General features: G+C 55.2%; 4 protein-coding genes and 1 long non-coding RNA gene across 14 annotated transcripts in view; 3 read left to right on the top strand and 2 right to left on the bottom strand.

Annotated features, from left to right (window-relative positions):
- Nucleotides 1-674: 674 nt before the first annotated feature.
- On the top strand, nt 675-2695 carry COMMD4 (COMM domain containing 4). 2 transcript variants are annotated; one of them, XM_048317846.1, is made up of 8 exons: nt 675-943; nt 1023-1094; nt 1179-1244; nt 1491-1530; nt 1649-1768; nt 2003-2086; nt 2183-2359; nt 2505-2695. In XM_048317846.1, exons 1-8 carry the CDS (start codon nt 941-943, stop codon nt 2543-2545), a joined length of 603 nt encoding a protein of 200 aa, XP_048173803.1. In that variant the 5' UTR covers nt 675-940; the 3' UTR covers nt 2546-2695. The 2 variants fall into 2 exon arrangements, with proteins under 2 accessions (XP_048173803.1, XP_048173804.1); XM_048317847.1 differs by having other exon boundaries at nt 678-943; nt 2006-2086.
- Nucleotides 2563-6553, top strand: NEIL1 (nei like DNA glycosylase 1). 7 transcript variants are annotated; one of them, XR_007206579.1, is made up of 9 exons: nt 2563-3401; nt 3497-3616; nt 3772-3850; nt 4357-4456; nt 4605-4729; nt 5197-5224; nt 5597-5670; nt 5824-6299; nt 6421-6553. XR_007206579.1 is itself a non-coding variant. In XM_048317841.1 (9 exons), the coding sequence occupies exons 1-9, from the start codon at nt 2563-2565 to the stop codon at nt 6426-6428; spliced, it is 1587 nt and encodes a 528-aa protein (XP_048173798.1). In that variant the 3' UTR covers nt 6429-6553. The 7 variants fall into 7 exon arrangements, 6 of the variants coding, with proteins under 6 accessions (XP_048173798.1, XP_048173797.1, XP_048173796.1 ...); XM_048317841.1 differs by having other exon boundaries at nt 5824-6037; XM_048317840.1 differs by having other exon boundaries at nt 5824-6037; nt 6203-6553.
- A 640-nt stretch (nt 6554-7193) lies between these two features.
- On the bottom strand, nt 7194-17593 carry MAN2C1 (mannosidase alpha class 2C member 1). Its single transcript, XM_048317838.1, has 26 exons — nt 17502-17593; nt 16943-17068; nt 16308-16431; nt 15947-16017; nt 15625-15802; nt 14991-15180; nt 14519-14625; nt 14260-14370; nt 13815-13907; nt 13576-13692; nt 13045-13140; nt 12605-12750; nt 12032-12155; nt 11749-11870; nt 11152-11237; nt 10508-10678; nt 10138-10220; nt 9890-9984; nt 9663-9767; nt 9320-9476; nt 8853-8996; nt 8649-8758; nt 8001-8080; nt 7738-7883; nt 7471-7574; nt 7194-7390 (listed from the first exon to the last, which is right to left on the bottom strand). Exons 1-26 carry the CDS (start codon nt 17591-17593, stop codon nt 7273-7275), a joined length of 3096 nt encoding a protein of 1031 aa, XP_048173795.1. The 3' UTR covers nt 7194-7272.
- Nucleotides 17594-18021: 428 nt separating this feature from the next.
- LOC125332675 lies at nt 18022-19933 on the top strand. The gene is made up of 2 exons (XR_007206578.1): nt 18022-18852; nt 19134-19933. It is a non-coding gene; the product is annotated as an uncharacterized LOC125332675 (long non-coding RNA).
- A 216-nt stretch (nt 19934-20149) lies between these two features.
- Nucleotides 20150-27150, bottom strand: part of SIN3A (SIN3 transcription regulator family member A) — a 32223-nt gene continuing 25222 nt past the window's right edge. For all 3 annotated transcript variants that reach the window (XM_048317831.1, XM_048317830.1, XM_048317832.1), the window contains exons 14-21: nt 26967-27150; nt 26211-26784; nt 25568-25737; nt 24360-24533; nt 23577-23669; nt 23133-23227; nt 22729-22936; nt 20150-21342 (exon numbers count right to left, since the gene is read on the bottom strand). In XM_048317831.1, the coding sequence (XP_048173788.1) occupies nt 21112-21342; nt 22729-22936; nt 23133-23227; nt 23577-23669; nt 24360-24533; nt 25568-25737; nt 26211-26784; nt 26967-27150 (1729 nt within the window). In that variant the 3' untranslated portion in view covers nt 20150-21111. The remainder of the gene's footprint in view (nt 21343-22728; nt 22937-23132; nt 23228-23576; nt 23670-24359; nt 24534-25567; nt 25738-26210; nt 26785-26966) is intronic.

Genomic DNA, 27150 nt, shown 5'->3' with positions numbered 1-27150 from the left:
GATATTGCCTATTGACAGGGTCTGTAATAGGCACGGCAGGGCTGAAGCTGAAATCACTGTGGGGCTGGGATTGTGAGTAAGAATGGGAAAGAAGCTGTAGAGGCGGGTTAGAGCCTGTGGGATTGGAGCTGGAATCACGGTTGCGCTGGGATATTGCCTGTGGATCTGAGAGCCAATCCCAGCCCGAGGCAGCGCCGGCCCCGCCAATCCCAGCCCGAGGCAGCGCCGGCCCAGCCAATCCCAGCCCGAGGCAGCGCCGGCCCAGCCAATCCCAGCCCGCCCGTTCCCGCCACGCGCGGCTCCGCGCCCCCCCGCTGTCCCCTCAGGCCCCGCTCCCGCCGCCGCCGCCGCTCCGGGGGCCGAGCCCGCCCGCTCGCCGCCGTCTCCCCTTTTCCGGGGGAGAACTCCCGCCCGCCCTTCCCGGGCCCCAACAGCACCTGCCGAGGCTGCAGCAGCGGGGCCACGGCTCCGCCGGCTCCCAAAGCGGCGGCGGCGGCGGGAGCGGCGCCTTAGGCGAACGGGGGAGCGGGGCCGGGCTGAGGGGCCGGGCCGCGATTGAGCGGTCTGAGCTTGGCGGGACCGCGCCCGGACTGGAAGGGCGGCTGTGACCGGACAGCGCGGGGAAAGGCGGGCCAGCAGTGGCGGCGCTTGGAACCTGTGAGGCCGCGGCCCATCGGAGGGCGAGGCGCCCAGTCGGGCGGATCCTAGGGCGCTTGAAGGGTCTGCCGTCGCCCGCGGTCCGGAGACCGCCGTCCGCTCCCCCGACCCTCTCTGGCGCCCCGGTCCTTGCCGAAGGTCCCCGCAGAGCCCCTACCGGAGCGCCCCGTCGGCACTCGGGGCAGGGGGCGGAGAGGGGCGTAGCCGGCAGCCCGCCTGGAGTAGTTCCGGGTCGGAAAGGCGGACTCTGGGGTAGCACCGCGGAGCGGGGAGCGGCGGCGACATGGTGGGGAGGGGGATCGGCGGCGGGGAGCGGGGAGGGCTCGCAGAACCCGCGGCGGGCTCTGATCGCCTCTTTCCCGCAGCGGTTCCGCTTCTGCGGGGACTTGGACTGCCCCGACTGGGTGCTGGCCGAGATCAGCACCCTGGCCAAAATAGTTAAGTGCCCGTGCCTCCCCGCGTCCCCCTGCCCGTCCCCCGCCTGCTCTGGGCCCCCTGCTCACCCTCCTTCTGCCCCGCAGTCCTCGGTGAAGCTGAAGCTGATCTGCGCCCAGGTGCTGCGGGACCTGCTGGGGGAGGCCATCGAGGTAAGTGTGGGGCTACCGCAGTGGAGGCCAAGTGTTTCAACACTACAATGGCATAATCAGCAACCTTAATTAATCTTGTGTTCTTCATGCAAGCCTCAGCGTTAAGAATGCTACCGGCCCCTACTAGTAATAATAATATGCATAGTAAGTGTTATTAGTATTAATATTTAGGTAAGAATTGTTAGTGTTAACACTGGTAGTGAATGTGCTACTTGGTGTTTACTGTGATGCTCTGCTTTCCCACAGTATGACAAAATCCTGAAGCTGACCTCAGATGCAAAGTTAGGTGAGCCCTGCTGTCCTTACCGGGATCCCCCGATGGAGCCATGCTCCAGGGATGGCTAGCGGTCTGCCTGGGGATGCCTTCCCAAGGTGACAGTGCTCACCCTCCCTCCCGTCTGCAGAGTCGGGGGATGTGAAGGCAACCATTGCTGTCCTTGGCTTCATCCTCTCCAGTGCAGCCAAGCACAATGTAGACAGTGAGTCTCTGTCAAGTGAGCTGCAGCAGCTGGGGCTGCCCAAAGGTAGGGGAAACCCTTGGGGTGGCACCGTGAGCCAGACCTGGTGGGATGTTTGTGACAGTTCCCAGTCCTGCCTTCTTCACATCCAGATGGAGGGCAGGCTGGCTGCTGTGCTGTCCTCCATCACCTCCGTTCTGTGCCATCAATCCCTGGGGGCTCCTCAGGTGCTTTAGTGGGGTTTGGCAGCTGCAGGTCTGGTGTGAGCAGAGGGGTTCTTCTCTTGTCTCCCCTCACAAGCAGAGCATGCCAGTGGGTTGTGCCGTTCCTATGAGGAGAAGCAGAGCACCCTCCAGGACAGGCTCAGGGCCTGCAGCCTGCGATGTGAGTGGGGTGTTGTGTCTTAATAGGGGTGTGGGGGTCAGCATCACCCTGCCGGAGTGAGCAGGGGTGCTGACACCATCCCACTACCCACCCTAGTGAGCCAGCTGGGCTCAGTGCGCTGGCGGGTGGATTACACCCTCAGCTCCAGCGAGCTGCAGGAGGTCAACGAGCCCGTGGTGCACCTGACCTTCAACGTGCGGGATAGAGAGTGTGAGAAGATGACAGCTATCCCTGTGACGCTCTCGGCCAACAAGTTCCGGGTGCTGCTGGCAGGTGAGGCACCAGGAGGGGTGGCAGAAGGAACCTCCGTGGGGGATTCTGCAGGAGGAGATGCTGTGGGAGGCATGCTGGGAAGGGGATGCTGAAAGGGATGCTGCAATACCAGCAGCTCCCCCACATCTCTGTCCTCTCTCTGCAGAGCTGAAGCAGGCCCAGACCCTGATGAACACCCTTCTTTGAGGAGCCAGAAAAGGGCCATGGCAGGAGGTTGCGACAGTGAGTTGGGGGCCCACACTGGTGCTCTCGGCTGGGGAGGAGGACGTTTCCCTGCCCTCTGGGTTTCCGGGGGTCCTCGGGGCAGCTCCAATAAAGTCCCGGTGACAAAGCTGAGCCGTCTCCCGCTGTACGCCGGCGTTGTGCGACGTTTCCCCGCGGCGGGGCCGCCTCGGCAGGACAACCACCTCCGGTATCACGGCGCAGCCAATGGGAGCGCGCACCGCCCGCCGCGCAGCCAATGGGAGCGCGCACCGCCCGCCGCGCAGCCAATGGGAGCGCGCACCGCCCGCCGCGCAGCCAATGGGAGCGCGCACCGCCTGCCGCGCAGCCAATGGGGGCGGGCCGTGGCTGCAGGCGGCGGCGAGCTGGGGCTGCGCTGGGCAGTCGCGGCCATGCCCGAGTGCCCGGAGCTGCACCTGGCCGGGCGCTTCATCAACGGGGCGTGCGGAGCGCTGGTGTTCACGGGCGGCGTGGAACGCTCGGCGGTGGGCCGCGGCCCGGAGGTGCCCTTCCGCAGCGAGGCCTACCGCATCTCGGCCATTGCCCGGGGCAAGGAGCTGCGGCTGACGCTGAGCGCGCTGGACCCCGCCGGTGCCACCCCCCCGCAGGACCTCGTGTTTCGCTTCGGCATGTCGGGGTCGTTCCGGCTGTGCCCCGCCGCCGAGCTGCCCCGCCATGCCCACCTCCGCTTCCTCACCCGCGAGAGCCCCCCGCGCGCCCTCTGCTTCGTCGACCCCCGGCGCTTCGGGTCTTGGCGCCTGGGGGACGCCTGGCAGCCGGAACGCGGGCCCTGCGTCGTCTCCGAGTACCAGGCTTTCAGGTGAGCGTCCTGAGGAATGCCCCCTGCTTGGTTTTGGCTGCTTTTCCTGCACGGACATGTCCAGGTGACTCTTCATGCCCCGTGCTCTCTTGCAGGGGGAATGTGCTGAAGAACCTGGATGACAGGGCTTTTGACAAGCCCATCTGTGAGGTCCTCTTAAACCAGAAATATTTCAATGGAATTGGGAATTACCTGCGTGCTGAGATCCTTTACAGGTAAGGTGGATTGAGCACCACCTGCCATGGAGGTTTAGTCTCTAAGAGTTTGCTGGAGCTTGAAAGCTCCTTGGCTAAGCCAGCTGTGCCTCCTCACCTGGTAGACACAGGAAGTGCCAGAACCGAGGCTTCAGGCTTGTGTGTAACTCTCTCAGGTTGAAGATCCCTCCCTTTGAAAAAGCTCGGACTGTGCTGGAGGCCCTGAAGGATCAGGAGCAGGAGAGGAGGAAGAAGGTGGGGAATACCAGGTGCTTTCACAGGCTCAGAAAGCAGCAGGTTTCCAGACAGATGCCATAAGCAGGGGTTTGGTTGCCTGTGGCCCTTCATGATGACCTTTGCCAGTCCTCTGCCCTAAGGAAGTCTGCAAGTGTTTTTTGGGTGGGTGAAGAGGAAGAGGTGAGGGAAACAAACACCTTGCAAGCTTAAAATCTCCAAGGGGAAGGCTGCAGTAAAGCCCAAGGCTGATCTTGTGGCCTCAGGGGAGAGGAGGCGGCTATTGTAAAGAAGCCTGAAAACAAACTACGTGACCTGCTGCTGGTGTTTGTGTGTGTTAGCCCTCTTTCATGTCTGTGTAGCTGAGTTGGAAGCCTACTGTGTGGTGAACTCGGGGCTGTCATGCGTGGAGAGTGTGGCAGCTCATCCTCTGGAGGGCAAGAGATGGGGAAGAAGATGAGAGGAGAGAACCTGAGGAGGCAGAGGTAGCTGGCAGGTGACTTCTCTGCCCTTCTCCGTCCCTGCAGGATCCTTCCCTGACACTGAGCAAGAAGGTGAAGCTGAAGCAAGAGAACCCAGATCTGTTGGAGCTGTGCCACATGGTACCCATGGAGGTCATCATGGCAGGTGAGAGGACAGGACAGGCAGCTGGGGCATGGGGCTGGCAGGGAGGCTGGGGCTTTGCTTTCTCAGCATCAGAAGGTTTGGGGCGAACCAAATGGTGATCACGGCCTCTGCTCTGATTCTGTCTGCCTTTCCCTGTCTCCCCTCCCAGAGAAGCAGCTCTTGGACCCTGAGCACTCGGATAACTATGCTGCCTTCAAGAACTGGCTGCAGTGTTACCTGGTGCCTGGCATGAGCTCCCTGCGTGACCGCAGTGGCAGGACCATATGGTTCCAGGTAGGAGCCTGGGGCTGCTGTTGGGAGCTGGAGGTCCCCAAACCACTCCTCCTGTGTGTGGCCTGTTTTCTGCTTGCTGAGACTCCCATTACACTGTGTGGCTGGGGGTCTCCCTCTCCATCAAGCTGCTGGGCATGGAGGTGACAAGGACCTCCTGTGTGGTGGGCAGCCAGGTAACGGATGGTGAGCAGTCTGGAGCAGATGGAGGGAATGGTGGGGTTGGGGTGGTCTGGAAGCCCTGTTCTTCCCTCCTGTGCCCTGTGTTTGGGGCCTTGAAGGTACAGGAAATGATGGCAGAGTCCTCAAGGCACAGGGCCGGCAGAGCAAGCTCAACTCCCCTGCCTTCCCAGGGAAACGTGGCTGTTTCCCTATCACTGCAGTGGCTGCAGGATGGAGAAGGGGCAGGGATTCTGCTGCTGCCTGCAGAATGACTGCACCCCAGTCAATGCTCTGTCCCTTCCTTACAGGGAGAGCCTGGCCCGATGGCTCCCAAAGGTGAGTCTCCTCTCCCCTTCCTGTGGGACCCACTCTTGCTCGGGGAGGGCTGGAGACAGGGAAACCCTCTTCTTGCTGTGCAGCACGAGGGCACAGGCACTCAGAGAGCAAAGAGCCATTCTCTCTGGGGTGCTGACAGGCCTGTGACAGTTGTTGGTACCAGGGGACAGAACCCATTTGTCCCCAAGGCTTCCTACCAGCATCCCAACCTGCCTGGGTGCAACTGTTGGATGGTTTTTCATCCTGCAGTTCCTCACATCACCCAGGACAGTATCCCTGCAAGGTCCCTGTGCCATGGCCTGTCCCTTGGGGTGCAGGCTCTGCCCCATCCTCTCCTCACCCCACCTAACCTGGGCACATCCTCTCATGCAGGGCAGAGACCCCGCAAGACACCCCGCAAGAAGAGCCCTCAGCTGAAGGCAGACCCTGAGGCATCGACCCCCAAGGTGAGCAGCTTTGTGGCTCTGTCTGGCTGTCCTGTTCCCTGGGCCTTGCTCGGGCTGCTCATGAATTCATGGTGATGATCCTACACGGAGTTTCTCATCTTGGTGCTCTAAGGACCCTTCTGCTGCTAAGCTCCGGCTCTGATGCCCACCCAGGTCACCCCACGTGCCTTGAAAAAGCACCGCAGGGCTGCAGTGAACCCCCTGAAGTCAGAGGAGAAGGAGGAAGAGAAGGAAGGGGAGGCTGACAGGCCAAGGAAGGGACGTGCTTGCAGGAGGAGGAAAGCAACCGCTGCTCCAGCCTTGCCTGAGCCTGAGGTGCCTCTGAGTGTCAGAAGAAGCCGCCGGATATCTGCCCACAGGGGCAAAGGTGAGACTGGCAGCCCCTGTAGCTTTGGTGCAGAGATGGGGGCTGTGGGAGAGCTCCCTTGTGGCAAGGGGACTGAGGGGTGCCAAAAGGCAGGAGAGGAGCCCATGGGGCAGAACCAGATATCCCCCTGCCCTCTGACTCCTCATTTCCCTCTCCATTCTCCAGGTGCAGCCCCTGCTGTGTGAGTATCACCCACTGCCACCTCCTGAGGGGCATTTAAGGGGCCAAGAGGAGCTCAGGGAGGGCCTGGCCACAGACCCGGGTTAGTGCTAGGGAAAATGGAGCTAGTCTGTACCTGTGCTCACACTTGCTGCTGTTGCTTCTTGCCAGTGTGGGAGGGAGAAGCTGAGCTTGGTGATGGGGCTTTTTCCTGCTGTCCACAGGCATTTGAGGGGAAGAAGGGCCAGGACCACATGTTGTGCTGGACTCTGACTCCTCCCTCACCCTCCTCCTTTTCTGGCTGCTGATCCCATCACTGTTTTTAGCTGACTAATAAAGTATTTTGTGTAGAAATCACTATGCATGCCTTTTCATGCTGAGGATAAACCCCTCTGTGCCCAGCCTCTTCTCCACAGGGGCTAGAGCAGAGTTCCCCTCCACCTCATCCCCCCAAAATAAAGGTAAGCTCTTCCTCCCCAGTCCCAGAAGTGAGATCCTGTTTAGGTGGACACTAAAAAAGCAACTGCAACAAAGCCCCTGGGAGGAGGCAGGTCAGTGCAGTTACCTGGAAACAAGTTAAGAAAACAGGCTGGAGCTTGTTTTTATGTAACTCTCTTGATTTTTTGCATTTCCTCTTCTGCAAGGGCAATGCAAGGGGCAGGCAGAGGGAGAAGGGAAGGAGTGGAGTGTGTTTTTACACTCACTGCTAGACAAGATGAAAGCTGAGACACAGGAGTCACTGTGGAAGCTGCTGCTCCCCAAACCCTTAGGGCTGGAGCAGAGCCTGTGCAGGGCCACCAGCCTGTCTGCACCTTTGTCTACACTTAAGTGAGCTCAGAACTCACTCAAGACCACCTACCCTGGTTGGGCAGTGGGCAGCTGTCCTCCTTCCCTGAGGAGTGGGGTGGTTCAAGCGCTGCTCTCTGACAGTTGGGTGCAGGACATTCGGACACTGCCCTTTCTGGGACTGCTGCCTTGCACAACTCTTGAGATCGGAGACAGCTCAGTCTATGATTTATTTGAGCTCACAGTGTTGGTCCAGGTGGCTGCAGCATCGGCAAGGGCGATGTTTGGTGTCAGCGGCTCAGGACCAGGAGGACGGAGAGCACGTGGAAGGGTGTGAAGGAAAGCCTCAGGCCCTGCTGCTCCAGCGGCAGGCGGCCCTGCACAGCCGGACGCTCCAGGAGGTCACAGCTGGGGAGCAAACACAAGGCTGAAGGGACTCATCTCCATCCCCATCCCCATGCACCCCCAGCCCTCTGGCATGGACTTACAGTATTGCCTCCTTAACAGGGAGGGAGGTCTGGAGCCAGGCTGTGACCGTGCTGCCATGGGCCTCGTAGAGCCGAACCACCACAGCCTCAGGTCTGTCCTCAGCCTTTGGGGGAGTTCAGACAAATGAGACAGGCACAGCCTCTCCAACACAAGTTGTTGCACTCAGCTGAACCTGACCACCACTCGGTGTGGGTGAAAGAGCAAGCCTTGCTCAACAACAGCACCTTAACCCCCCCTGCCCTTCCCTCCTCTACCCCAGCACCTGCCTGCTTGACAGTCTCCAGCACGATGGCAGGTGAGCTGACAGAAAAGGCACTCCAGGCTGGGCACTGGGCACAGCTGGCTGGGACCGCGTGGAGGGGGAAATTCAAGTTGTAGGCTTGCTGGATCACACCGGCCTCCTGGAAGGAACCTGCAGCACAAGACCCTCTAGCCAGCCTTTGTACGTGCACAGCCGCAGACACGTTCACCCCAAGGCTCCCTGGAGCATCTCCCACCCTGCATGTCCCCAGCTGTGCCTGCCACTCACCCCGGTGAGGCATCACAGCATAGGTGAACTGGTGGTGCCCAATGTCTGCCGTGGAATCAGGGGACTTGGGTGCTCTCAGCCTAAGGCAACATGAGGTTAGTGAGACCGGCGTCTTGGCAGCACCCACTGTCACACAGAGCAGAGCCAGGGCACTGTGACAAGACAACTGCTTCTCTTGCTACCTTGAGGCTGGGTCCTGAAGTGGAAGCAAACACGCAACAGCAAACAGACCCTGGAAGGTTCCAGAAGCTAAAAAACTGGGGTGTCTTCCTGTGAAAATTGTGGCTGACAGAGTCAAACTGAAATATGCAGTCTCTTTTAGCTTGGTATGCACCCGTAAGATTAACTCCTGTTCCTTTCCTCTCCTTAAGCCTCCCTTCCTGGGGTATGTTCTGGTTAGCAACAGAAAAGCCTGCTACAAATCTGAATCTGATCTCTCCTGAGTTGTCTTTGAGCACAGCTCACAGGAATTAGCTCTAATTGACTAAGATAATGTAAGTCAGCCAAATTCTCAGACAACAGCCACCCACCAGACTACTTCCTTGTTAAATCAGGTCATTTAGGACCAGGTGTTGCCTTGACTTCCAAGAGAAACCTCAGAAGGCAGAGTACCCGCAGCAGCTTTCCCCTCACCCATCTCTAACTCACAGGGAGAGGCTGAGGATGTTCCTGTGGGCTGATGCCCCATATTTGCAGTCGTTCAGCAGAGCAACCCCGAAGCCATGCTCGGACAGATCCAGCCACTTGTGAGCCCACACCTGCAGCAGGTACCAAGGGATGTGTTCAGCACACAGAGCTACTGCCCAGAGCAGGAGCAGCTCGGTCCTGGGTCCAGACCAGCTCCCTTCTCACCTCGAACCGAGCCCAGTCCCAGGACGTGTTCCAGTGCGTTGGCCGCTGCAGGTGTCCGAACTGGATCTCGTAGGTAGCATTGGTGCTCCGGACCTGCACAGGGAACTCCACCTTCAGGAACTTGTGAGCCTCCTTCCACTCGACCTAAATGTGGCAGCAGAAGGACGTCACCATGGGGGACTGACAGGCAGAGACTGCACTTCTCGTGTCCTGGTGTGCAGCAGCCAGTCCACGTCAGCTACAACGAAAACACACCAGAGTCTCAACATGGATGAACTGGTGGGTCCCTCTTCCACCCTCGTCCCTCGGGACCCCCACCCTTGGGCTGCTTTCTGCAGAGGAGGACAGGCAGCAGGGGACTCCAGGGAAGGAAACAGGGAGGGGGGACATAATTCAGGCACAAGGTTCAGCTCCCCAGTTCCCAGCTGCATAGAATGTTAGTATCACATGGCAGCCACGGGCCGAACCTGGGTCAGGAAGCGGAGGTAGGGGCACCTGGCATCCAGGATGATCTCCTGGGTTAAGGTGCTGCTTTTCCCAACCTGCAGGGAGAACCTCACGCTCCCCCGCAGGCCCCCAGCCAGGGTGATTTCCAGAGGCTTCAGCAGCGTTGTCACTGGCTTCCTAGAAAGGAATGAAGGCAGAGATAGTCTCAGCCTCGTAGATCCAAGTTCCCAAATCCCAATCCAACCACCCACACAGCAGGCACTCATCTCTCCAGAGTGAATGCTCTTACAGCTAGGACTGACAGGGAGGCAAGAATCTCAGGGCAAAGCCAAAATCCAAGTGCTGCATGCACTGCTCCTCTACCTGGTTTCCAAGTGATAATCCATCACATCCCAGGCATCCCAGTAGAGGGGAACATCATCAAAGAGTGCAAACTGGTTGGCATAGCAGCCATCTGGGACTGACTCTCTGAAATAAAGTAGAACAGAGGAACAGCAGCATCAGAAGGACTGGCAGTGGAGAAAGGTGTACAGTGAGAAGTCCTGGGAGAGGTTTGAGGAGCTCAGGGCCAGGAACTGGGTGACACAGACCTCCCAGAGTCCAGCAGCCGAAGCGAGGTCAGGTGCCCCATCGTGTCCAGGCAGACAGCAATTACCCCATTCTCCATGGTAATGGAGCCATCCTCCTTGGGAAAAGGCCAGAAGCAGGTGTCACAGACCCACACCTGTGGGAGCTGAGTGCTTCCATGGCAAGCTTAGTATGTGGATTCCTTAGATTTCTCCTCAAACAACCTCTGACGGGGGGAACACAGACCTGAGGAAATGTGCCTTGTGCTTACCTGTTTCCTCACTGCCACAGGCTGAGGAGGCACAAATGGCTCCTGCACTAGAGCATAGCCCATGCTGGGGACTGTCACCAGAGCTGGAAAGCAAAGAGGTTCTGTTCCAACACTCACCCCACACTGAACCCTAAGTCCCATGACTGTGCTGCCCTGCTGCTCTCATGTCAGATCTACCACCTCCTCCCATACCCTCCTCTTCTTCATGCATACTTCAGGCGACTTTATCCCCTTTCAAGTTGTCCAAAGGACAAATTGAACAGTCAATAAAACTCTCCCCAGGGCAGAGAGAGGTGAAGTATTTCCCTGTTAGCTATCTCTGCCCCTGTAAGGAATTCTGATACAAGAGTTACTCCCACGTCAGACATACCCAAAGTCTCTGTTCCGTCAGGCCCAGGCCTGGAGATCACCTCGGTGCGTTCCCAGGGCAATGTGTTCAACACGAGGGTGCTCTGGGTGCTCCGTGCCTTGGGCTGCAGCAGATCCCTGCACAAGGATTGCACAGCCTCCTCCTGCAGCTGAGCACCAGCCCTGCGGATCTCTGGGCAATGAAAGGGCCTGAGTTGGAGCTGAGAGAGCTTCTGGCACTCACCGTGCAATGTACACACACTTTATCTCCTTCCAAGCTACAACTGCTAATTATCATTAATTATTATTATCTATTAGTAAGTAATTCAAGTGTCTAATTACTCTGAACTTTGTTATTACAAGATTACAAAGAGCTGTGCCAGCTCAGCTGGAAAATTCTAGTTAACGAAGCTCCTGCAAGCACCCCTGGGCAGGCAGAAACAAACCTTGGTGGGAGTCTATCCTGGCATGCCAGCAGCCAGCAGAAAAGTCAATAAATTGGGATGGTTCTCAATCCCTTGGCTCTCCTGCTAATTTAACATTATTTCAGACATGCCTGCCGAGGCTGGTCCTGGCAGTCCAGGGCTGGAACCTCCGCAGCCCCACCAGGCAGGACCTAGAGTGCTCCCACAGGTGAGTGTCCTCCTAGCCAAACTCCCTGCTCACCTGTGTAGTACTGCAGGGCATCCTCAACCACGAGCTGGATACAGCTGCCTGGCAGGACATCGTGGAACTGGTTGAGCAGCAATAACCTAAAACAGAGAGCAGAAACCAGGGAAGGAAGCAGTGGTGAGCACTGGATTTGTGCTGGCTTAGAACAAGCTCTTCTCTCAAACAAGAGCCCTGTTTGCAAGACAGACAAACTTAGTAACTGTTCCCTCTTCCCCCATTTCCCAGCACTTGAGAGAAAAGGATTTTCTCCACAGCATGCTTTAAATCCCTTTATGTTAGGGCTTGTCAACTGTCATCTTAGTAAACCACAACCACGGGCAGTAAGAGCTATTTGTTTTTATCCCTCAGGGCTACCAGATACGTTGTTGCACAAGCTCAAACAAGTCAAAACTGGGGAGGAATAAGCTTTGGTAGGAAATGAAGCTTCCAGACAGCAGAGGGTTGGGAGTTACCTTTCAACAGGAGAATCAAGCAAAGCAGCAGATTCTTTCCAGGTAGATTGCTGACCAGTTTATGGCGGGGGTTGTGTACATACCGTGCTGCAGTACTGAACTCTCCCCCAGTACCACCAGTGCTCCTACACTCCCTCACCTCCAGAGCCGCTGGAGCTGGCTGGCAGGGTACTGGAACACACTGTCCTGAGCCACAGCCAGGGTGCTGAGCACTTCCACATCATGGAGAATTCGCTCACATTCCCGATTCCCCTTCTTTATCTGGTGCCAATGAAGGACAGAAGGAAGACGCTCAGGAAATGGGTAGCTGGGAGTGGATCTCTCACACCAGCGGCAGAATCCCATCTCCAGAGCAGGAAGGCTGCTTGCTAGCAGGTGTCATGAGTTTGCACGGCCCCCTTGCCTGGGAGTGGGACCCTCACCTGGGCCTGGGTGGTGTAGGTGCCATTGTGCAGCTCCAGGAAGAGCTCTCCCACCCAGGTGCACAGCTGGGATGACTCCTTCTCCAAGACAGAAAAGAGTTGGTCAGGAGTGGACATCTGCACCCTGTGGGACAGACACAGACAGTGATGAGCTGGGGAGGAGCCTGTGACATGGCTAATGGTGCATCTGGGCTGGAAAGGTGACAGGCCTCAGAAACTGCAACACAACCAGACAAAGTATTCCCCTCACCCTTCTCCTACCCCTCTCCTGCTCCCCTGTGACCCTGTCCCTCTCCTGTGGACACTCCCCAGGCAGGTGCTGACTGCCAGGCACAGCTGCTGTGCTGGCCATTCACCCCACGGCTCTACTGAGGGGTCACAAGAAGTCCATGGCCGCCCTATGGACCTGTTCTTACAGCTCTTGATGATGGAGAGACTCCATCCCCCTGAAAATCCTTCGCAGCCCTCTGCTTGCCCATCTCCCTGCCCTTCCCCCTTTGTCACCGCAGGCAGCCAGGCCTGGCTCAAAGCAAATGCCCCAGACAGGAGAGAGGATGGGAGCTCTCCCCTCACCTGGGCAGCCCATCTGTGTTACTCATTCTTTTCATCCTATCCAGCATCTTCTGCGTGGGTCCCCCCCCTCCATCTCCAAAGCCGAAGAGGAATGCGCTGTGGTTCACACGGCCTTTGTCCTTGTTGTTCTTCACTGTTTTCAGCATCTGGAGGGATTTTTGGGCAGCTGCAATCCCCTGGCACTCAGCCCCAACCCCACAGCTCCACACCAGGTGGAGTCTTTAGGGTGCAAAGCCCTGTCTTGCTCCTCTTCCCCAGCCCAAAGTGCCCTAAATCAGGCACAGGCACATCTTGGAGTCAGGCATCCCAACAGCCTTTGTCCAACAATGCTGCCAGATATCCTGCTCCCTTCCCAGGCAGTGCCCTCTCCCAGGAGCCTCAGATCTGGCCTCAAGGGGCTGGCACTGCCCTTCACGTGCAGGTCTGGCAACCTCACTCACCTCCTCCACTCGCCCATGCATCCCATAGGAATCACCAGGGGGAAAATGGGTCAGGACTTGGGAACCGTCAATGCCTTCCCAGAAAAAGGTGTGATGCTGGAGGGGAGAGAAAGGAAAATATGGTCCATGAGGGACAGGCATATCAGAGCCTCTTCAGGATTCAAACTGGGCCTTCATTTTCTATCCAGGGAGGTACAGGATGCCCCGATGGATCAGTTTGAGGACAAGAACAGGGAATGCCACAAGGGCAGGGGCTGGATTTGCTGTCTGTTGGACCTGCACACAAGTCACAGCTTCCCGTCTGGAAGCAGAAGGAATACCTAGGCCAGGGGCCCGGCTGGGATCTCTAACCATGTCCTTCCTCTCTCCTAAAGCCTGGCAGGACAACACTACCACCAAAACCTGGTGGCTTCTGGAAGCAGATCCTGTGTTAGCTGAGCTGAAGGACTGTGGAACCAACAGGTTCAGGCCTTGCAGAAGACTCCAGCACCCACACATCCATCCCCTGGGAAGAAGGTAAGCACAGCTCACCGGGAAGGAGTTCACCAGGTTCCAGCTGAGCTTCTGGGTGAGGAAGCGCTGGATCCCACAGCCGTGCATCAGCTGGGGCAGCTGGGCTGAGTATCCAAACGTGTCCGGCAGCCAGAACTGGGAGCACAGGTGACAGGAGCAGAGGGAGAGGGACACACACAAGTCAGGCCAACCTCACACAGAGCAAGGGGTGGAAGGAGATGGTGTGCAAGGAAGGCGTGACGGAAAAAAACAAGTACCTCCGAGCAGATTCGGCCAAACTGCTCCTGGAAGAACCTCTGTCCCTGGAGAAACTGCCGCACCATGGACTCCCCACTGGGCAGGTTTCCATCCTGGGGGGAAGGTACAGGGAGTCAGTGAGGAAAGCCAGGCACCAGGGAAGGATAGATCTTGTAAGATTCCCATTCCCACACACCTGACCTGGCAGATTGTGGGGAGAACCTGAACAGGGCTTGGCAGAGGGAAAAAGGAGGAACACACTAGGGAGTCCAAAGCTCCTTTCTCAGGGATTGATTTGGGAGGATTGTATTTTTGCTAGGCTGACACTTCAGACAGCTGCTGTTCCTAGACCATCACCAACCAGACAGGCTCAGCAAAGGCTCTGCTCTGCCCTGCAGTGCCAGGCCTGGTCCCAGAGGATGGCACAAGGAGGGTGTGGCAAGCCAGGCTCACTATGCTACTCACCATTTCCACCCAGGTGCCTCCAACAGGAATGAACTGTCCCTTGGCCACGAAGTCCTGAATCCGTGCATAGAGCCCAGGGTACCAGCTGCGCACCCACTCGAACTGCTGTGCCTGCCAGAGCACAGGGATCAGCCCCAGCTCCCCACCCCACACCCCATCCCTTCTCTCTGCAACTCCTCTGGTCATCCCCCCATCTCTTTTTGCTGGAGAAGCAACATGCCACGAGCAGAGGAGAGGTGTCCAGAGGGAGATCACTCACCTGGGAGCAGGCGAAGGTGAGCTCTGGATTGTGCTCCATCAGATGGACCACGGTGACCCAGCTCCGGGCGCACTTACGGATGGTCTCCTCATATGGCCACAGCCAGGCTGCAGGGACAGGCATGGCCCCACCATGGTTATTACCTAACACAAGCTCCTCACAAAGCTGGAACCCCACTGAAACCCCTCCTGGGATGGGAAATGGAGGGGTGAAGCCCAACAGGTAGAAGACAGCAGGCTGTAATTCATCCCTCATCCACAGTCCCATCAGTGTTCCAAAGGGCAGAGCTAGTCAGACCCACATCCGCACATTGCCTCGGTGACAAACCAGCTGTGTGGCAGCACAGAGGTCCCATTCCCTTCTCTCAAGGCATGGTACCCTGTGCCTGGAACCCAAGGGCAGCCTGTTCTCCCCTTGGGCAGCACACCCTGGCCTCCAGGTGAGAGGAGAGGGAGCGCTGTGCTGCTCTCACCAGAGTCAATGTGGCAGTGTCCCATGGCATGGATGGTGTGCTGGCTCTCGCCGTTCCTCTGGCTGAAGATGGCTGCAGCCAGGTCACGTGCAGCGGGGAAGGTGGAGGGGTCCATAACGTCACACACATTGACCATCTGGTTGGCAGTGTACAGTGCCTGGAAACTCCTCTGGTTTTCCTCCCCGAGGAGCTGGGGTTGGGAGGGATAGAAGTATGACTCTGGCCACTGTATCAGCTGATTCAGCTGTCTCCAGGTGAATCTGCTACCTCCTTTCAACACCTATCTCAGGCAGTCATAACAGGTAAACACCATGTCTCTGCTTCACAAACACAACCTTATGCCTTTTCTCACATGCCTTCCAAATCCAAGTTCCACATATGCCCATCCCAGGGGACTGTGGTTAACACATCCTGCTTTAGAGTAGAAAGTGGATGAAAAAGCACCTGTGGCTTCTCTCAATTCAGTTTTCTCCTACTCTAGAATATCCTGAGTTGGAAGGAACCCACAAGGATCATCGAGTCCAGACAGTGTCAATTGTGCTAAAGCAGCAAACATTTTCTCCTCCAAGGCCTCAGGTCATAGAACAGCAGGAGAAGGAGAAAGGGTGAAAGAAGGGAAGAGGAGCTCCCAGACCTGAGCCATGTCCAGCAGTATTTCCAGATCCACCAGCAGTTCGTAGACATCTCTGTTGAAGACAACCAGCTCAGCCTTGCTCAGGGTGACCCTCCTGTCTGGGTCTGGAGGGGCAATCATGCTGCCCTTGCCAGCTCCAAAGAGCCCATTGCAGGCCAGCTCCACATACAGTGTCAAGCTGTGGGGACCAAGAGGAAACCATCAGGGAGCAGGTCACAAGCACCAGGACACAGACAAGGATGTGTGTGTCCTCAGTCTCTTGGCTTCTGACAACACCAAGGTCTCTCAGCAGTGGGGGGCCCTGGCTTAGCTGACCACCCACCTGTGGGGCTCTGACTCTTTCAGGCTTCTTGTCAGGATGTAGCTGGTCTTCTCACCTTCCTTAGTCAATCCCTGCACAGGAAGATGGCACATTCAGCACATGTCATCAGAGGTCCATGACAGCAGGCTGGATGGGCAGGATAAGATACCCCAAAGTCCAGCTGGACAGAGGGGCTGGTCCCACACGCTCTGGGATAATTGCTGGGACAAGTACAGGAACAAAAACTGCTGCTGCCCCAGCAGCACCATGAACCCTACACACACCACCACAGAACGTGGCAGGGGTGCCAAAGGTCACCACTCTGTACATAGCTCTGTACATAGCAGGGCACCTGGCACACCCGTGATCCACGTCTCCATACCTGGACAGGCTGGGCATCTCGCCACACCATGCCCTCCCCATCGCTCTCCCAGACGAAGTGCACTTCCCGCCCTGCCCATGCCAGGGGGATGCTCAGTTCCACCTTAAACCAGCATGTCTCCCATCTGGAAGAGAGCAAGCAGCAACCTCAGTCCCCTGTGTGACCTTCTCCCGAGGGAAAGCATGCTTCCTCAGAGCCTCCGTGGAAAAAGCAGAGTGAGGACAGCCCACAAGTTTGAAGGGATTCACACACAAGGATGCTGCCTGTCCATACACACACCTAATTTAACCTATGCCCTTCTGGAACCCCAGAGGAACGGTCAGTGGCATCTTGTCTGACCACTGCTGGGATAAGAATCTTCTCCCAAACTTGACAAGCCAACACATGCGCCCCAGAAGCATCAGAGACACAACCATGGTCACAAGGAGCTCTCAGCAGAAACGAGCAAGAAACTTGTCTGTTCCCTCATGAAATCTCCCTAAGGGCTTCTGGGCAGGCAGCTCCAAACACTCATCACGGAAGAGCATCATCTCATGTCTTCACCAGGGAGAGCTTGTGAGGACTCACAAACACAACTCTGAGACATGAGCTCCAACCCCACCGCGGGCACAGCACCACCGAAACCTGTTACTCACGTGGGCCCGAAAGACTCTCCCACTTGAGCCGGCCTGAATTCCTGCACAACAGCCTCCTCGTACGGGATGCGCCGCGGAGTCTGGAAGTAGGAGAGCGATGCCGGGGGACAGCGATCCCCAAAAAGCCTGTGGTCGGAGATGGCCAGGACACATTAATAAGATCTGTCCCGCATGGACTAGCCCAGGGGTGATACGGGGAGCTTTCACAGCATGGCTGAATCGCCCTGCCACCACCCAGCATCCTCAATAATATTACCAGATCACTGAGTAATAAAGCGCCCTGTTGGCCCCCGGTGGGCAGGGGACGGCTGGAGGGCCGAGGGGCTGTGCCGTGGAGCCCCGAGGCAGCGCTCCATGCCGACCAGGGAGTGTGTGGGTGCGTGGGTGTGGGTGTGTGATTTGTTCCCTCAGCGTGTGTCCACTGAGCCCCCCGAGCTCCCGCACCCACGGCCGGCAGCGCCCCGGTACAGCGTCCCCACCCTGAGGGGACACACCGAAGCTTCTCCCGGCCGCCGCCAGCGCCCCGGGGATGTCCCGGAGAGTCCCCCCCGCCGCCCACCTGCCCCGCAGATTGCAGTCGGTGAAGTAGGTGTCGGAGAGGAACTTCTCCACTCGCTCCAGGGCCGTCCGCCGGTGCTTGATCGCGGCCATGGCAGCGGCACTGCTCCCGCCCCGCCCCGCGCGGCGCAGGCGCGGCCGAGCCCGCCCGGGGCCCGCCCGGGGCCCGCCCGGGGCCCGCCCGGGGCCCGCCCGGGGCCCGCCCGCCCGGGGCCCGCCCGCCCGGGGCCCGCCCGCCCGGGGCCCGCCCGCCCGGGGCCCGCCCGCCCGGGGCCCGCCCGCCCGGGGCCCGCCCGCCCGGGGCCCGCCCGCCCGGGGCCCGCCCGCCCGGGGCCCGCCCGCCCGGGGCCCGCCCGCCCGGGGCCCGCCCGCCCGGGGCCCGCCCGCCCGGGGCCCGCCCGCCCGGGGCCCGCCCGCCCGGGGCCCGCCCGCCCGGGGCCCGCCCGCCCGGGGCCCGCCCGCCCGGGGCCCGCCCGCCCGGGGCCCGCCCGCCCGGGGCCCGCCGATCGGGGCGGCGCCGCGGATCGCCCTCCTTGCTTCCAGCCTCCGCGGCGCATCCCGTACGAGGAGGCTGTTGTGCAGGAATTCAGGCCGGCTCAAGTGGGAGAGTCTTTCAGGCCCGCTGAGTTTCAGGTTTCGGTGGTGCTGTGCCCGCGGTGGGGTTGGAGTCTCGGAGTTACTCGTGTTTGTGAGTCCTCACAAGCTCTCCCTGGTGAAGACATGAGATGATGCTCTTCTTCCCCGCTGAGTGTTTGGAGCTGCCTGCCCAGAAGCCCTTAGGGAGATTTCATGAGGGAACAGACAAGTTTCTTGCTCGTTTCTGCTGAGAGCTCCTTGTGACCATGGTTGTGTCTCTGATGCTTCTGGGGCGCATGTGTTGGCTTGTCAAGTTTGGGAGAAGATTCTTATCCCACCCTGAGCGTTCCCTAGGTGAGAAGGCAGAACCCCTCTCATCGCTGTCCCTCAGCCTAAGCAATCCTGCACCCTCCTCTCCATGTCCTGGTTTGCCTCCAAATCACCCCAAAATGTGATTGTGTATCATCAGGAGGGAAGGAAGAATCTGTACACGATGCTCAGCCCTGATGTTTTAATGGAAATACTGCGCTACAGTCAAGTTTACAACATTGGTATAGAAATCACATGGGTTGTGGGCCGAGGATCACGTTACAGAATACAAAAAGCAAGATCAAATAAAAAGAAAATTAAAAAAAGCAAACCTCTGCTATTGTACAGGCTGGGAGCAGAGCTGGGATTTCATATGGAGCACCAGAGGCAGAGGTCTCCCCACAGTGTGTCCTAGGGACCTGCACCAGCCCCCTTGGCTCAATGACATGCAGGCACAGACTCCTGAGGTAAGACCCCACCAAGCAGCAATAGCTGGTACTTCCAAGCTGGTCAGAAGTCTAAATGACCCAAGATTTTCCCTTCCAGATCACCTTGAGCATACACCAGAATAAAAAAAGGGGGGAAATAATAGGGGTGCGTGCATGACGCCTTTGGAATGGAAGAGGACACACACAGCCCCTTCCTGCGTGGTTACAGCAAAGGAGGAGAAACGAGACGGGTGATTTATTGCTGGCAAAGTGTGAAAATCCCCTGCTGGGCTCTTCCTTCTCTCTTCCTCTCTCCATAGGAGGCTCCCATTCCAGACCTGCCTGCTGTGCATTGGCTGCCAATGAGTAGTGGCCCCTCCACTACTGGGTGGCACTTCCACCCTGGCTCCAGGTCTCCCTCCAGCGCTGCGCCCCGGCCTCTCTCCGCGGAAGGGAAGGAGCTGCGATGCCAGGAGGAGAGAACCTGGAACTAGATGGTATTAAAGGTCCCTTCCAACCCAGGCCATTCTATGATTCTATGAACGAGCTGTCTCAAAATACAGAAAGCCCCTGGGAGAGGCTGAAGCCGTGGCAAAGCCCTGCTCGTGGCTCTCATCCAGGGATGATGGAAGCCATTCCAGGTGTGTAGGACTGGCTGCATGGTTTTTTGCAAGGAAAGTTGCCTCCCTTGAGGAGACACAGTGCAGTGGTGGCTGTCATGGCTTACAAAGCCTGTGCTGACTTCCTTATTTTTAAAATCAGAATCTTCCCCTGTGTTTTAAATATCTGCCAGCATTAAATTTCTCTACTTAAAAAAATATATATCCCATATGTGGATTTCAGGAGTGAAACGCACCAAGAGCCCCCACTCCCTCCTCCTTCCCTTGCGCACACACACACACACACACATGCAGAGCAGCCCTGTCAACTACTGGTTTGGTATTGCCCATGATGTTTTCTCCAACACAGACAGGGAAAAATACATCAGCACAATCAGCCCCAGCTAAGTTGCTCAGCAACACTTCCCAAAAGCGAAGATCCTTGGAGCTGGAAGATAAGGTGGATAAAAATTACCCACCAGGAAAAAAAGCCAAAAATTTAAAAAAAAAATTAAATTATATACTATATATTTATATCTCTTACAGGCTGCTTATACCTCAGTTGTTTAACCCCCAAACACACACGCTGCCTCTGCTGTTTCCTCTTGCCAGTCTTATAAAAGGGGTTGGATTACACCTCCCTCTTCCCTCCCCTTTCCCACCCCAAAACCTGCATGCTGCAACAGTGCCTTTCAGACCACGAACAGGGCTGTGGGTGAGCGAGTGTCTTCCTCCAGTTAAGAACAAAGACATTATTTTTTTTATTTACAAAAAAAGGAGAAAAAAGTTTCCACACAAAAGCACTACAATGATAACTCCCTTTGGTAAAAAGTGTAATAAATGTCTCCATCGGTCTGTCTGTCGATACTAATTCTCAAGCCACCTGGTACTATGGTACACAAGAAGCTAGTACAGTTATGCTAGCACATCAAGCATAATTCCTTTAATTAAAAAAAACAAAACAAAACAGCAAACCAAAAAGAAAAAAAAAAAACCAAAAAATTGACAATTTGTACATTTATTTACAAAAAAGGAGGGGAACATGTTAAAATCGTGTTGTTCTCTGCTGTGTGTGTGTACGTACATGTGTGTGAAAAGCTGGTGCATGGCACTAGGAGAGACTAGTAAACAAGCAGGTACAAAAAAAACCAAAAACCCAAAATAAAAATAAAACAGTTCCACTGGCACTAGAAAGGACAGACCGATCTGCACAGGGTGAGTCCAGCCTGGGAGGGAGAGGAGGGAGCGAGAGGAACCCAGGGTCCACTGCCCCGTGGCCCCGTGCTGGAGCCCGCAAAGAGAGGAGAATCCGGTGGCGACAGGCACCTGGGGATTTTGGGGATACATCCAAGCGGTCCGGTGGTGGAGGGCATCCTGTTCCCCTCCCTCGCCGCTCAGGGCCTCCGGGGAGTCAAAGCCTCAACGCTGCTGGTGTGTACGAGCTTGTTGTGTTTCTCTGGGATGGCTCAGTTCAGAGAAGGGTCCTTCCTGCCCAAAAAGGGCCGGCGGCCTGCAGCCCCAGGCAGAGATCCACGTCCCCGCAGGGGATCCCGCCGGGACAGGTTGTACCAGCCACGCACTAGTCAAGTGGCCATGTTACGGAGATACACAGTGAGGGGAGAAAGGCATCTTCCTCCTTCCCTGGATGCGCGCACACACACACACATCTCCCGGGCTCTTCCCTCGCCCCGGGGGACTCTTAGGGCGTCTTGAATATCGTGCCGTATTTGACGCGGTACTTGTTGATGCTGACAAAGTGCAGGGTCTCTGTGTCACAGGTGGTGGTGCAGGGCACCAAGCCCTCCAACCCTTCACCCATGAGCCACTTGTTTGTCTCGGCTGCCATTTCGCGGGGCACGTGCTCCTTGGTCCATTTGTCCACCCAGGCCTGGAATCGCTGGTGCAGGCGCTTGCTCACCCTTTCATGGGACTGCAGAAACAGGGAGAGGTGTTAGGAAAAGGCAGCTTTGACCCCCAAACTGCAGCGTAACACAAAGCTTGGCTACTGGTTGACACCACCAAGGGGATCAAATACAGAGGGAATTCGTAATACAGACACTGGACTAATGACAGAGGGAAAGCTCTGATGAAGGTCCCCCAGATCTCCTCTCCAAGAAAATTAGCAGCAAAATGAGCTCAGAAATACTAAAAGGTTTATGCTCTTTGCTTAATACAGCAGTTCATGGGCTGGGGACATGGAACATATCCAGTGGGAGCCTGAAAGCTGCATGCCTAGCTCAGAGTGATTCCCTTTTGCATCGCCCAAAAGATGCTGCTGCCTCCTCCTCTAGCACCCAGGACCAGGCAAGCCCTGCTCTTCCCAGCCCTCGGGGTCTGCCTCCAGCCCCCACAGAGGGGCACAGTCCCAGGAAAGAGCAAGCTCAACATGCTTTATACGTATTGGGGACACAACTGCTACAGAAAATGAAGAGCCAGGTCAGGTCTAACAGGCTTGAGAAGCTCTGGCCTAACAAAAACATCAGGAGAAGAACTGTGCACGTTTTTGGGTAAGAGCATCTGCCTAAGGAATGTAAAATCCAGAACAGATGGTATAAAGCCATGGCTACAGTCATAATTGAAAACAGCCAATATAATTAAACCTCCAGATTAAAACTTACAGATTTTATTATTTGTTTGTTCTTCTCCCAGAGACTGACTGCTTTGTGGTGTTAATTGCTAAATCCAACAGATTTGTTTCCAAAATCCAATGTAGCTTCTACAGTACCCTCAGTGTATTCCAGTAACCAAGGGCTAAGCTGCACACTACATATTTAACACTTCAAGAATTTATGTTCAGATTCTCTGTGAAGAGCTCTGGCACATACTATCCTGCTTATAAGCTTACACTTCCTTGAGGTTTGTGCCAGCTGAATGGGATAGACTGAATTCAATCAAAATCCTCAGTATCAGCATTTCAAAGAGTCACTACACTGCAATTAAAATACTCTCATCTCATGTGAAGGCAAAGTTTAAGAGAATTACTTCACAACTAATGAAGTGAAGCCATATCTGTCTCTCATCAGCAAGAAACATGGCAAGTAGTTGTTTTATAAATCTAAATACATGAGTAGAAGTGGATGGAAATGTTCCCGTAAGATGAGAAAAGGAGAGTGTCAAAGCATCCAGATAACCAGATCAGTTTCCTCCAGTGCAATCCTCCTGAATTTCACCCATCTGGAGTCACAAACTCTTGTCATCTTGGATAAACCCAAACCTTTACCTCTCCCCAAACAGCTGGAGAGGCAATGCCTCCTTCCCTTCCCCCTGGGTCCCGGGGAACACCAGCAGCCCACCCCGCTCTCTCGCTGGCTCCTACCTGCTGAGCTCGCAGCAGCGCAGTCCTCCTGTACATGTAATCCTCCGATTTGATCACGTACACCATCTTATAGGAGTTCAGCTTGAATTTACACTCCAGCTTGTCCAGGCTCTCCACATTCTCCATGGACTTCTTACTGTTTCCCTCCTTCCCTTCCTTCTCCTGCTGCTCCCGACCACGCTGACACTTACGGATCCGCCTCAGATTCCTGCAAAGCAGAGAACCTCTCTTGGAATTAGCACCCACCCTCTGGCACTACGAAGCTGGGTGTAGATGGTGGATCTCAAGGCCAGGTTGGACAGGGCTTGGAACAACCTGGTCTAGTGGGAGGTGTCTCTGCACATGGCAGGGGGTGGAATGAGATGAGCTTTAAGGGCCTTTCCCAGCACAGCCTGGCCACTCACCTGGGCAGGAAGACGGGTTTCTGGGCCAGGTGCTCGCGGAGCTCAGGGGAGGTAGAATCAGAGTTAACGTACCGCTCCACGTAGTCCGACCAGCGCTGGAAGCAAGCACAGAGCACACATCAGCCACTGCCCTCCCAGCAAACATGGGAGGGCTAAGGAGGCTAAGCTGGAAGTCACGCAGAAGAACACAACATCATTTCTGAAGGCTCTGTGCATCTTATGCCCAAAAAAGCAGGTACAGTGCTTCTTTATGTGGTTTTGAGTTATTTTCTCATACAAAATAAACCAAGAAGGATTTGCCTGCTCACATCATTGGAAGCTTTATGGCATGTCCTTGACGTTTCTTTGTCTTGTGCTAGCAGACCACACCACCAGTCACCTGGACACTCTGGTCCACTGCAACCTCCGTCATCACAGTCAGCTCTCTGGACAAGCTGCCCTTACCTCTGCTTCCACAGGGTCATCCGAATTTTCCTCTTCTGTGTCCAGCAGCTCAATGGTTAACTGAACTTGACCTCTGCTCTGAATGAACATCAGCTATAAAGAAAAAGCAGAAGGAACTTCAGTAAGAAGAGGTTTGAAATAGAAACAAACACCTGCACTTCTCACTGGGGCAAAGGGAGAATGAAGCAAGTTGGCAGTTTTAAAGGAAACCATCCTGAGCCCCCAAAGTAAGTTTGAGAGCAAGGGAAGAGATATTATACAGGCTTTTATCCAAAGTACTTCTCTGGCTCAGAAAGGGCCTGACCACTTCCTGCCTCTTCAGAAAAGGAAGTATGGATTTGATTAGCACAGGTTTATTAGCAATGTATGCAGGCAGCAGTGATTTAATGCCCAGTCAGTAGTGGCAGATCTCCCGACAGTCGACAAAATTGAGACACCAGAGAAACAGAAGAGTTTGAGCTAATAAATTAAAACCAGTGGCAGCCAAGCAGTCAGTATGATACAGCCCAAAGCTGCTGTAAAGCACAGGGGATATTCATTGCTGTTCCAGGAAATTTATTCCTCCTTGAAACTTCATTTCTGAGGGGCCCTTGCAGAAGCACTAACCTATGTTCTGAAAGCTGGCAGCATGTGCGCTGGTTTTGGCTGGGATGAAGTTAATTTTCTTCATTTTTGGGTGTCTAAACAAGGCTCTTTTTTAAAGGACTAGTGCCTCTCCCTTCTTAAAAGGCATCCCCCTCACCTCTTTCTGGTTTTACACTGTGGTTCAGACCCTGGCTTTACCTTGAAGCAGTTCTCCTCGGACATGAGCTGCTCAGCTTTGCGCTGGTACGCGGCCTCCAGGAGCGTACGGGAAGACTGGGAAGCGAGGAGACCTCCCGTGGCTCCATTGCTGTTCTCCGACAGGTATAGGTCTGTCACCTGCACACAGATCTCATCACTCACGATGTGCTGGAGCTGCAAACAGGAACAACAGGGGGAAGGTGTTTGTCAAGGAGGCTGCTACACCCCCATCAGAATAGAAGAGAATAAGGATGTAACAATGGGATTGAGCTCAAGCAAAAAAACCCTTAGCTTCTTCCAGCTGCAGATGATCTCTGCTACTATGCGAAAAGCCCACAGTATCTTTAAAAAAATTAGCAGGTGGCAAAGCACAGCTACTCAGAGGAAAACTACACACAGGGAACATTGTGATCAGCAGCAGGGGAGGAAGGGCCAGAGCTCTGTGACACAGTGTGTCCTCTCCTCGCCAAGGGGCTGCTGCTGTGTCTGAGGAGAGGGGTGGGAGGTTTAAGATCAAATCCATATTTTGTGTAAGTTGAAAAATCAAAAGTCTCCCAACTGTCTTCTGAATTCAGTTAATCTCTGGACTGAAAGGCTTCTGAAGAGCAGCTCTACCCTTCTGAAAGAGGACAGGCCTTTCAAGTTATTCCACTTACAGCCCCTTGTGTCTGTTTTTGTTCTTTATGCTACAAAAAGGCACAAGAAGAATTTTTCCTTTGCTCACACATTCTTCCTACCAACCCAATAAAAGGACTGGAGTATAACAGCCAAAATGAGCTACTCCAGCAGCCAGATAAAAGAGACAAAAGGCTTTTAGAAAAAGTGTGCACTCCTACAGCATTGATGGAAAGGAAAGGAACTATTTAGATGTCATTTCTTTTTTTTTTTTTTTCCCAAAGTTGAAGCAAGATTAGCTCTGGACATGCTTTGAATACTTATATCCTAAAACACTTCGAAAACAACAAGAACTCTGTAGAGGATATTCTAAATAATTTAAACAGATCAGAAATCATCTTCTATCATTTCTCTACTGTGAGGGTTAGAGAGCTGGGTGAAGAAACACCCTGAATTTACCTGCTTACCCCCAAAATTCCCCATTTAGGCATACAACATGGCCTGCAATGTGAGCCTGGGTTCTCACTGCAGCAAACAACCTGTCTACTTTCTCCACCCCGCCGCACCCAGTCCCAGGCTCTGCTGGCAGTCACCTGTCGGACGATGCTCTGGATCAGCTTGTCCATGGTGAAGGCGATGTAGGCGTGGATGGTGAACATCTCGCGCAGGGAATCCTCATACTGCGACGAGTCCATGTTCCCATCCAGGAGGTTGCGCACCATGTCCAGGAAGGCCGGGTAATAATCCTCCACATCGATGTCCACTGCAACAGGAGAGAAGGGGAGAGATGAGCACACTGCCCCCAGGAAGGGTCGCTGTGAATTTTGGTCCTCAGGTGACGGACGCACTTAAGCTGAAGAGTTACTTCAACTTGTCTTTTATGGACATAAATAAGTCCTTTTAAGGCCATGGGTATTTTCATAATCTCTTGCTTTCTAGCTCTAGCCTCCTCCATGAGCTTTGTATTTCTGAAAGCTTTTACTTAGGGAACTTGAGGATACTTTAGATATGCAAGTGTAAAATGAAAGCTCTTCTGAAATAACTGCCACATATTATCCTTCTGCTATTCCAAGTCCCATGTTCCCCACATCTTCCCATCTCCCCAGGGATAATAAAAGAGAACCCATCTTAAAGGGTCACTGCTATCACGTGCCTGAAGACACCCAACAACCCCTGTCACCACGCTACAAACAGAAGCACCTTTTTCCTCCCAGCCTCCCACCAGAAGTCACTCACTGGGCTCCTTCAGTCGCAGCTGGATGGCAGGACTGTCACTCTTGTCTCGCTTTATGCCCAGCACTTCCCTCTCCCACTCCCGTTCCCGCGTCTCCTCCTCGATCTGCCGCTCAGCCTGGGTGCAGATCCGCAGCAGCCGCAAGCACAGGATCTGGTGCAGCCTCATGAAGATGTACCAGTTGCTGTTCACGTAGAAGAGGTTGTAGACCTCATCCATGCCCCGCAGCTTCTGGGCTGTCGTGTTGTTGAACATCAGCTTGGTTTTGGGAGGACTACCCCCAACACCATTGTGCTTTTTTGCAGCCCCAGTAGCTTCGTCCACATCCATTTCCTCTTCTTCTTCCTCTTCCACATCCGAGAGTTCACCTCGCTGAGCAAACAGCAGGTCTGGAATGAAGTGATACATGATCTGCTTGATTTTGTACTTGTCCTCTTTCTGGATTCCTGTCTGCCGCTTCACGTGGTGGATGATGAGAGAGGCAGCATCTTCCAGGATCTGCTTGTCTTCATAGGCTAGCGAGAGGTGTGGGCCTGTGGGCACTCCAGCATTTTCTTCTGAAGCCTGTTCTTGCCTCTACAAAGGAGAAACAGCACAAAAATCAGCCTAAACAATCCCTGTCCACCACCCACCAGAGCTAGAAAGCTCTGCCAGTGGAACAGATTTCCTCCCGCATCAAGCTGTGAGGAACGGGAACTGAAACTGCACAAGCAAAGTACATAAGTTTAAGGGAAGGAAACTATTGCTGACCATCTCACCTCATCATAGATGCTTTCAATCTCATTGAGGAGACTCTTTGACCTTAGGACCTTGGTATCATTCTGCTTGAAGTTGATGCCTTGGTGGTCCAAGGATTTCAGGTAATACTTCTCATTCTGCTCTCGCCAGACTTTATTAAATCCTCTCTGGGCTTCTCGCCACTCTTCCTCTTTCATCTTTAAC

This window comes from Corvus hawaiiensis, chromosome 13 (assembly GCF_020740725.1).
Source record: "Corvus hawaiiensis isolate bCorHaw1 chromosome 13, bCorHaw1.pri.cur, whole genome shotgun sequence".
NCBI classification, from domain to species: Eukaryota; Metazoa; Chordata; class Aves; order Passeriformes; family Corvidae; genus Corvus; species Corvus hawaiiensis.
The sequence above is the reverse complement of the archived record's forward strand: the minus strand, read 5'-3'. Positions and strand labels throughout refer to the sequence as shown.

What these genes read in the sequence shown, in the direction of transcription:
- NEIL1 (XM_048317839.1), top strand. Translation starts at nt 2,563, where the DNA reads ATGGCAGGAGGTTGCGACAGTGAGTTGGGGGCCCACACTGGTGCTCTC. An exon ending in GCAGGACCATATGGTTCCAG is followed by an intron (nt 4,730 to 5,196) that starts GTAGGAGCCTGG and finishes CCTTCCTTACAG; the next exon opens with GGAGAGCCTGGCCCGATGGC. An exon ending in TGGCCCGATGGCTCCCAAAG is followed by an intron (nt 5,225 to 5,596) that starts GTGAGTCTCCTC and finishes CCTCTCATGCAG; the next exon opens with GGCAGAGACCCCGCAAGACA.
- COMMD4 (XM_048317846.1), top strand. An exon ending in TCAGCACCCTGGCCAAAATA is followed by an intron (nt 1,095 to 1,178) that starts GTTAAGTGCCCG and finishes TCTGCCCCGCAG; the next exon opens with TCCTCGGTGAAGCTGAAGCT. An exon ending in TGCTGGGGGAGGCCATCGAG is followed by an intron (nt 1,245 to 1,490) that starts GTAAGTGTGGGG and finishes GCTTTCCCACAG; the next exon opens with TATGACAAAATCCTGAAGCT.
- MAN2C1 (XM_048317838.1), bottom strand. Translation starts at nt 17,593, where the DNA reads ATGGCCGCGATCAAGCACCGGCGGACGGCCCTGGAGCGAGTGGAGAAG. An exon ending in ACCTCCGCTTCCTGACCCAG is followed by an intron (nt 8,997 to 9,319) that starts GTTCGGCCCGTG and finishes TGCCACATTTAG; the next exon opens with GTCGAGTGGAAGGAGGCTCA. An exon ending in AACATCCTCAGCCTCTCCCT is followed by an intron (nt 8,081 to 8,648) that starts GTGAGTTAGAGA and finishes ATGTTGCCTTAG; the next exon opens with GCTGAGAGCACCCAAGTCCC.